We start from the raw sequence: 10,030 nt of genomic DNA on the forward strand, positions 1-10,030 counted from the left end.
TCAAAACTTTGGTTTTGGGCAAAGAGGGATGTATCAAGCCAAGAATTCACTGTTTATATCTAAACAATCCAGTCCAGGTATGACTGTTAATTCAGATCAATTATCACGGAAGAAAGGAAAAAAATAAGAAAAATAAACAGAAGAAGAATCACTAATAAGTACCTTTATACAGTACATTTATACAGTAACTGAAAACATAATTTGTTTTGCCTTTTCGTATGCAATTCCATGATACTTTTGTCTCAATATGAGGGGGGAAAAAAGAAATTCCTTCTTCCCTTTCACTCCACGTCTCAAATTTCAGAGCCCTGAAATGCTAACAGTACATGACAGCACATTCTGAATGATCAAAAAATACTTGAAGTCCTCGTCACAGATCTGTTCTGAAAGACTGAAATCTCCTCCTGTTTGTGGAGGCTGCTTGTCTTGTGGTAAGGAAGGACAGGATCAAAGGGAAGGATGGCAGGAATACCTGCAAAAAGAAGTGGAATTATTGGTCATTAATCCCAGTAACTTCTGTCCTTATATCTTTTATGCCTTCTGACCACTCTGCATTAGCACAGAAAGAGCAGTCAGGAATGGAACCTCTGCCCATCTGTCTTGTTCTGCAGCCTCCTTCCCTCATTCATGCTCCAAAGAGTTTATCTCTAGGCACTGTTTCACCTTTCACACTGGGAATTTTTCCCTGGATCCATTGCTGTGAGGTTTATGCCCTGCACTGTCCACTGAACCTGCTCCTTGTAGTGACCTGCTGTCACTGTCATGTTTTCTGGAAAAATCCCCTTTGCCCAGGATTTCGCTCCTGGGAAGCTGAGAAGTCTCAGAGAAAAAGGAAAACCATAATTATCTGATTTGCTTCTCGTTTGTTTTGCTGCTTTGGAATGTGTTTGGGCATTGTTTACCCACAGGTGATTGTTTGATTGGTTTCATGTGAATTGTTTTAACTTAATGGCCAATCACGGCCAAGCTGTTTTGAGGCTCTGGAGAGAGTCATGAGTCTTCTTTATCTTTTAGTCTTATGTCTGTATCCTTTCTGTATTCTTTAGTATAGTTTAGTTCAGTATTTTTAATATAATATAGTGTCATAAAATAATAAATTAGCCTTCTAAGAACACGGAGTCAGATTCATCATTCCTCCCTTCGTCTGGGAACCCTGCAAATACGACAACCTGCTCTTGATTTTTTTTTCCTTTTCCCTTCCTTACAGTTTTTACAGGTAGTTTAACAAGTTTTCATAGTTAGAATATGCATTCTATATTGCTTGAAATATAACTTGTCTTATGTATACATTATTAATTTTGGTCCTCAATGGTTCTAAAAATGGAAATGGAAATGTTATTTGGTGTCTTCAGCAGTAGTTTTTGAGTCTTCCAAAAATAGTGAATAGAGTAACCAGGACAGGCTTTTAACATTTTCATCATAATAATTTGTTTGTCTCATTTTTTAGATCTGCTCATACACTTCAGCCTTCTTCAGGGGATGAAATCTCCACTAATGTGTCTGTCCAGCTGTACAACGGAGAGACCCAGCAGCTCATCATTAAATTAGAAAATATTGGAACAGAACCTTTGGAGAAACTGGAGGTGACAGCAAAAACAGTCAACACCAAGGGTGTGTATGCTGATTTATATTGGGAAATATTTATCCTGACTTCTTCTCTGTTTAAAGGGAGATTATTTGTGTTATACTTCCTTTAGGTCAGTTTAGAATAAATATCATAGTCCCCATTACAGAGCTGAAATAATTAAGTTTGCTTTTATTGTAGAAATATAGAAATGAAAGAGAATGTAAGAAAATGTAGAAAGATGAAGGAAATTGTAGAACCATCCCTGTGTTAAAGGCTCATCTGCTTTTTGGAAATCTAAATTTAATTTCAGTGTTACTTGGGGAAAAAATCCTGAGGCAATTACTTGTAATGAGGAAGAATCTTGGGTCTAAATTATTTTCTCCTTATGTCTAAATATGCTGATTAGTTCATTAAATAAATTACTATTAGCAGTAATGTTGTCCTACTTGAGGGAGTGGAAGTAAATAAGCCCATTTCTATCTTACTCAGTGAGCAGTAAGAAAAAAAATAGAGAGAAGGCTTTAGAAGACAAGGCAATAAATAAAATAAGCTATTGTGAGTTAAAAGAATAATTGAAACTCTGGATGAAATACAGCACATCCCCTGTGTACACTTAATTCTCTTGAAATGCTCTGTCCATGTTAGTATTAAAAAGTGTCTGATAGGTGAATCCTGCTTTTGTTTTGTGATTTTTTATTTTTTTTTGGTTTGTCCTCTGAGAGATTGTTATGAAAATTATCTTAACAGAAGCACTGCAGGTGACAAGCACATAATCTTTACTGACAGTAGAAATACCGTATTTTATTGCAGTTTTTATTCTGTCAGTGCCAAAGCATTAAAATTCAGTGTGATACCTTGTGATTTCTGTTCATTTCAGTACTCAAGCTTGTGATTTTTTATAACAGAGTATCCCCTTCTCCACAACCTCAGAGAATAGGAGTTGCCAATCATCTCAAAATAGATTTTTGGTCTGAGACTTGTTACCAGGAATAGTTTTAGGAGTTGGAACGTATGATGACGTACAGTTCTTATTTCAGAAATTCCAACATGCTTCTCCTGGGCCAGGGGCTGCATGTATGGAATGGAGAGGCCAAATAAAGCACTCAGGTGAAATGGAGAAATTTATGTATTAAATAGTGGAATATATGGGCCTATGAGTCACATGTTAATCAGGATTTTTGTACATAACATTACACAGTTAATGGGTGCACAAGGCTGAAAAAGAGACTTATGCCAACTTTGAAATCACCATCTGGCCATGACAACTTTTGTTAAAAGCAGTGGGGAAACAGTTGAATAGTTGATACACTCACCTCTAAGTTCAGTAAAACTTTTAATTGTACTTCATCCTGTATTTTCTTTCTCTATCAAAGATCTTTGCAATGAAGCCCCTTTGTGTATCTGACAGTGTCTTTAATGTTATTAGGCATGATAATTATCAGAAAAAGGAAAATTTCTGATAAGTAAGCTATAAGCATGCATACTCAAAAAATGCAGCTTAAGTCCCTATCTCAGAAAAACAGATGTGAGTTTTGAGAGGCATTGAATGATATTTGTTCCAACAGAGTGAGAGCTCTGCCATCAGAATCATGCAATCAGAAATGTCTGTGTGGGCAGGGACCTCTGGAAATCATCTTAACCTTCTTTTGAAAGCAGAACTTGAGGTGATCCAGGGACCTGTCAAGCAGAATGTTCAGTTTCTTGCATTGTCTCACAGAAGTTAAATGCACCCCTGTATTTGGAGCTGTGTGCTTGAGATGAACTGTGTTATTGGAAGAAAAAAAGAAACTTAAGTGTGACTTTTTAAATTACTGTGCTATGGAAACAATGTAAAGCACTGGAAAAGGCTAATTACAAGAAATAATAGTCTACTGTAAGTATACAATAATTATGTAATTTCAAATATGATTGTGTGGAGGTGTGGCAGAGTGTCATAGAATCAGTCACTGAATGGTTTGGGTGGGAAGGGACCTTAGAGACCTTGGACTTCCAGTTCTCCTGCCATGGGCAGGGACACCTTCCAGGTTGCTCAGAGCTGCATCCAGCCTGATCTTGAATGCTTCCAGGTATGGGGCAGCCACAGCTTCTCTGGGAAACATGTGCCAGGGCCTCACCACCCTCATAGGAAAGAATTTCTTCACAATACTTAAGCTAAACTTATTCTCTCTCAGTTTGAAGCCATTCCCCCTTGTTCTGTCACTACATGCCCTGTCCAAAGTCCATCTCCAGCTCTCTTGGAGCTCTTTTAGACACTGGACAGGGCTTTAAGATCCACCCAGAGGCTTCTCTTCCCCAGCTCTCTCAGTCTTCATAGTAGAGGTGCTGTGATCAACTTGGTGGCCCCCTCTGGACTTTTTCCAACAGGTCTTTCTTGGATTAGGGATGGACCTTTGCCTTTTTTCATGGGCTCTCTTCCCTTTTAGTTATGACCTTAAATTGATACAAATGCACGAGGCTGGGCTGACATTCCACTGAGATGGGATTCTGGTGGCCAACAAGGAACCAAAGGTTTGTAATGTCAGCAGCTCCTTTTGGTCAGTGAATACATGCATGGAACTCCTGAGGACAGGCCATTAAACCATCTCTAACAGCCACACAAACTCTTGGTGTTCCACATCAAGTTGAAAGCATGTGCAGGTGTCCATAGCGTGTTAAGAAGTTGTCTCTTGGTTGTTCTGTACTGAAATGTGCCTGTTCAAAGTGCTCAAGGTGTCCTTGAGAGCTGTTGGTCACCTTCGTTTGCCTGATCACAGCTTGCCAGTCAGCTCAGGAGCCCATGAGAAGCTTTGGCCAATTCCAGACAAACACAAAGAGCTTTCAGTCATCTTTTGTTACACCCCATTTCCTTTGGTTCTTTTTGTCTTGGCAGTTGTGAATCTCTTGCAGCTGCTGCCTGCCTGACCCATTTCCCTACTTTCTGTTTCTGGAGTCACAGCTTTTAGCACAAAGATGAGTGCTGTAAATGGCAAACATTCTCTTTTTTACTGATGTTGGATTTATAGCCAGTCACTGTCCTTGAGGAAACCAACTCCTCTGGCATTGTTACGGGTGGTATCATGTTAATGAGAACCTCTGGAGGTAAGAATTTCACACTTGCCTTCCCTTACCTCTCCTCTGTCACCATCAGGGGCAGCTCTTTGGGTTTTCCACTCTGGCCCTCAGATAAATATGAGCTTGCAGCTCCCCCTGTGCAGTTCATGAAGGACATCCCAGGGTTCTGAGTCCTTCAGCACCTCTGTGTTACAGAACAGATCCTGAGGCAGATCAGCAAGAGGAACTTGTCATGCTGCCACAGCAGACATGTCTGTCATGGCTTTTAGTGTCTCACTGCACCCCTGAGCCAGGCTGGGGCATCTGTAGGTTGGACATCACATGTCCATGCTGTCAGGGTCAGCTCTGTGTCACCTTACACTGTCCCTCACCAGGTCAGACAGTTTAATCCTTTTTTTGGAAAGATGACCTGTGCAGAGCTGGATGCTTTCCCTTTGGCTCCAGTCAGCTTTTTTTAGAGGCTTGTTGTGTCTCAGATAAGGGAGTGCAGTCCAAATGCTGTGATAAACCAACTATTTGATCCACTGTGGGGGGAAATACAACCCTGGTGTTTTCAGACTTGAGACTTGAGAAGAGCCCACTTGGCAATCTTGGCACGAGTGGTGAGCCCAGCTACACACATGAAATGAGCCTGGATGAAGCAAAATCCTCACTCATCTTTCCTAGGAGGGACAGACCTCAGGAATTTAAATGTAGAGAAACAGGTTCACCTGTCCAGCTGCATTCTTCCCATGGCCTTTGAGCACATCTGCCAGAGCACAAATGAAAAATCTACTCTGAGGTTCAGGAAGATCTGTGAACATTCAGGACTAGATCTATTTCAATTTTTGATAAAGAAAACTTTGTAAATTCTTTCAGCTGGAAGTTGGGTTATTAGGGTGGGTTGGCCCTGGCTGGATGCCAGACACCCTCAAAGCTGCTCTCTCACTCCCTTCCACAAATGGCCAGGGAGAAGAAAATACAATGAAAGTCTCATGGGTTATGGACCAAGAGAGATCATTCACTGATCACTGCTGCAGGCAAAACAGACTCACCTTGGAGATATGAATTGAATTTTATTGCTAAGAAAATTGGACAGGATAATAACAAGTGTAAAATATCTTGAAAATATATATAAAAATAAAGTAAAATATAAATTTTATATAAAATATATATTGAAAGTAAAATATATCTTGAAAACACCTCCCCCCACCACTCCCTCTTTCCCAGGTTTTCCATGAGGGGCTTTGGCGGTTGCTGCAGAGTTGTTCCTCTCACATATTCTCACTCTGCTCTGAACATAATTGCTTCTATGCAATAATTTCTTTCCTTCCTAAATGTGTTATCTCATTGGAAAGAGCATAACAAGTCCTGCAGGCTCATTTCTATCCACCAGGTCTAGGAGAAGTTAAAATGTGTGAATGGCAATGCCTGTGCATTTAGAACTGATAGTTATTTTGAGTTTATAAAATAAACTATAGCAAAAAGCCAGATTTACCAGGGTATTTAAGATTGAAAAGAACTGAGGTTCTTGTGTTGGCAGAAGACTTTTCTATCAAGTTTCTCTGCACAAAATGTCAGTGTGGACTTTTTCTTTGGCAGACCTTACAATCTGTTAAAAGTTAGAGTGGTCTAGGATGACCCAAAGTTAGTTTCTGGGTAAGCTTTTATGTGATGTTTGTTAGGATTTTAGTGATTTAGCACCCAGTAAAATGAAACAGGTTGCTATTTACAACTCCTGATAGCAGTTGCTTGTAACTTGTTTGCTAAACACAGATTTTGGGCTTGAGAAAGAGCTGAATGCAGGTTTGCCCCAGTTCAGCATTCTACTGAACTGAGGTCTAAAGCCACAGTAAAATTCACTGTAATACTGATTACTGAACTAGGTCAACATTGTTAAACTATAACCAAGTGTCAGATAAATATAAATTAGCTGTTTCTCCACATCTACAGCTTAGCTTTTAGCTCCAGCATTTAGATCTTGTGTTGTAATTACTGGTGTTAATTAGAAAGTATCTGCAAGGGCCGTTCTCACTTCAAAAGTCTTTCCACTTGTAATGTCTTCAAATAGATCTCTTACTTAATAAAAACACATTTTGGAAAGAGTTTGGTGCTCCACTGCTTGGGAAATGTCCTTCTTTGTTTACACTGAGGGAAAACACTCCTTGAGCATATTGGATTTTTATTAAAAGGAAAAAGGGATAGAGAATGCCATACTTATTAACTTACTTTTTTTCTTTAAAGTAGAAGAAAATGATCAGAATGGTCATATGGTTCCAGCTAAATCATTAGGTGAGGTGGAAGTGAGATTAAGGAAATAATTTCTTGGGAGGATTTTTTATTTTTACCTTGTCTTTATTATTTTATAAAGAAATCTGTACTGTTGATTTGCTGGGGTAAGACACAAGACAACATCTGGTGCTCTGTGAGAAGAATATCTGTCAGGCAAAGCTTTTATTGCTTAGGTAGAAGTTAATGGAAGAAATATTCTCTTTGTTTTCTTCTTTTCCTAGAAAGGGAACCCAAAGGTTCCTGTGCAAATCAAGATGATTTGGACATAATTTGGAATTCTGATTGCTGCTTTTGAAAGATCCTTTATTCCAGATTGTGGTAGTTGAGGCAGTCTGCCCGCCCTGTTCCCTCACACATGGATCTTAGAGGGTGGTTTTGGAAAGGTTCTGAAATCACAGCAGATTTTAATTATCTTGCTCTTACCAAGTAGCCTGGGAAGATGTAGAGATGAACTGTGTGACTTTCAGTGGTCCCTGTTATGCAAAGCTGTGCTCAAAAGGTGTTTAAATCAGCTTTTAGAAGAATTTTGCAATATACTTTGGCGATAACATGCATTGCTATAATAAATCAATAAACATATTTTTAGGGCTCTCCCAGCCAAACCATCATGATTATTTATTGTACCAATAGACTTTCTTGTAGTATTTAGCATTGGCTGGTCTTGCATATAGGAATAAATTTATGGATGGGGGTGGTTTGACCCTGGCCAGAACTGAAGAGCCAGTGTAGATGAACAGTAAATTCTGGGGTTTTTCCCCTTTGTATAATTTTCTGGCATGAGGAAGGACTTAATAATTACATTAATTACTTAATAATTAATTTGTCCCCTATATCAAGCAGACAAATGACAAATAATTTATTAAACAAATTTTCTTTTGTCACTGACTAATCCTGTCTGGCATCCTTAATGATTGAGTCTTATAAAAAGCTGCTTCTCAGCTTTAAGAAAGGACTTTATAAAGGATGAAGGCCAGTCGTCTTCTTAGCCTTCTCTATTGCTCAGTAAATAACTGAAGAATGATGTTACAGCTGTTTCAGAATTTCAGCTGATTAAGTTTGGGTTATTTTGATGAAAAGTGCTCTGCATTCATGTGACACCTCCTGAGCTGAACTGTGTAGGATTCAAAACTACATGAACATTTAGAACCCCTGCAGCCTATATTTAAAGTTTATATTTAATGCTGCCTATTGTGCAGGGTTTTTTTTTTTTTTCCTGGTAGTGATCTTCTTCACTTAAATCAATATTTTGAGCTTTGTGATCTGTGTGATTCCAGGTCAGTGTCAGTACCCAGTAACTTCTCTATTTTTCTAGTGCTACATTAACTTTAATACATTAATTCTGAATATTTTAGATTTTAAACAGAACATGACAGATTGGTTAGTACTCTCTACAGCAGTTCAAAACTGAAACTTCCTTAATGCAGGGCTTATGCTTATGAAATATTTACTTATTTTGCTACAGAGAAGCTGTATGGAGATTTCTTGAGTTGGAATCTAGAAGACACCCTCTGCCAGTTTCCTCTAAAACCTGGAAAGATTGCAACATTTGTTGTAAACATTAAAGTGAAGCTGGACTTTTCTTGCCAAGAAAACCTTCTGCAGGATCTCAGTGATGGTGAGTTTTTCATTTCTCCTTGCCTAGGAGGGTTGTATGTGCTGCTGGAAACCCTTTGCTAAACGCTGTGCCCTTTGTGTTAAACTGATTTGGGATGTGGCTGCATGTTTGAGTATTTGTGTCTTGTAAAGCAAAGTCAACCCTTGGCTGAGCTCTGCAGATTGAAGGGTGAATTTTTGAGAGAGCTGTGGGCATGAGAGTCTGGCCCAGCTTCTCCATCATGAGACCTAGCCCTGTAGTCTTTTGAAATATTTTTGACAGTAGTTTTGAGGTACTTTGTATCCTTACCTTATAAAGGTAAATAAAAATAATTTGCAAACTTTAGTAGGGTTTAAAGAAAAATAGCATTGAGTTGATTATTTAATTATCCAGGATTGCAGAATTCTGAATAATTGCTGAGGGCAGTTTTGCCTAAAGTAACAGATTGAAATTTAATGCAGAATCCCCCTAATATTTGTACTGCAGAGAAAATGCCATGTGTTTAAACTTATTTTGAATAAAAGGAAGCTGCAGTGTTTACTTCTATTAGAATTATTTGGAATTACAAGTACCAGATACTTGTAATAAGGATTTCCTTTTATAATAAACACACAGTCTTTCTGGAGTAATTACTCTACTCTGTATTTTTTCCTTTGTCTGATATGTTTGCACTGATTAAATTACCTTGATAAAACAAGACAGTCCTGTATTAAAAACTCTCTTTTATTTGGATTTTTTTCCCAGGATCCACTTGTAGGTCTGCATTACCTTTATAAATAATCTTTCAGTACAGAAGAATACAACAAAATTACATGCAGAGCTTATTCAGGTTGGATAGGGATGATTTCTGTGAGTTACCTTGCAAATGCATTTAGACAAAAATGATAGTAGTTGTTACTAATGATTGAAAGATTTTGGTTTTGAAACCTCCCTAATGTAAAATATAAAGATACTTTAAAAATATTTTAAAACTTTACTGCACAAACTCCACAGTGTTGCTACACTGCAGTTCAGTTTAGAGCTTGTGGAAAATGCTGATAGTGAAGGGAGAGCACACCCTGACATTGTGAAGACACAGGTGCCAGGGAATTGAGACTTCAAGAAATTCCCTTGATAGCAAGTGAGATTTCATAGTAAATATTCATATATAGATATATAAGCACACAAATATATGGAAAATTTCCTTCTTTTGCCCAGTGTCCAAAAAGCTCTGAAGCTGCACTTGTCTAGGAGCTTTTCTGATAAAATAACATAAACCCCAAGTATTTTGTAGGAGGTGAAGATATCATACTTCATGATATGGACACTGAACACTTGTGGGATTTGGGATTTGGATTTTGGCCTCTGTTTACCTGCATCCAGCTCTTATGGGACCACAGATGAACAAAATCTTTGAACACCATTTTTACCCTACTACTACCTCCTGCTTATCTGAAGGGTTGTGTAGCTGAAGCAATTCAACCTTTCCTCATTTAGTGATGATAAAGGAGTAGGATCTGTCACAGACATTTCTTTTATGAAAAATCCTCTCTTAGGATTTTCCTGCT

The 10,030-nt window shown here is 38.3% G+C and overlaps 1 protein-coding gene across 3 annotated transcripts in view; it reads left to right on the forward strand.

Moving 5' to 3' along the window:
• The window catches only part of TRAPPC9 (trafficking protein particle complex 9), a 442,757-nt gene that overhangs the window by 59,684 nt on the left and 373,043 nt on the right, over positions 1-10,030 (forward strand). For all 3 annotated transcript variants that reach the window (XM_005426619.3, XM_031061591.1, XM_031061592.1), the window contains 2 exons: positions 1,448-1,611; positions 8,352-8,504. In XM_005426619.3, coding sequence (XP_005426676.1) covers positions 1,448-1,611; positions 8,352-8,504 — 317 coding nt within the window. The remainder of the gene's footprint in view (positions 1-1,447; positions 1,612-8,351; positions 8,505-10,030) is intronic.

This window comes from Geospiza fortis, unplaced genomic scaffold (assembly GCF_000277835.1).
Source record: "Geospiza fortis unplaced genomic scaffold, GeoFor_1.0 scaffold351, whole genome shotgun sequence".
Taxonomy (NCBI): Eukaryota; Metazoa; Chordata; class Aves; order Passeriformes; family Thraupidae; genus Geospiza; species Geospiza fortis.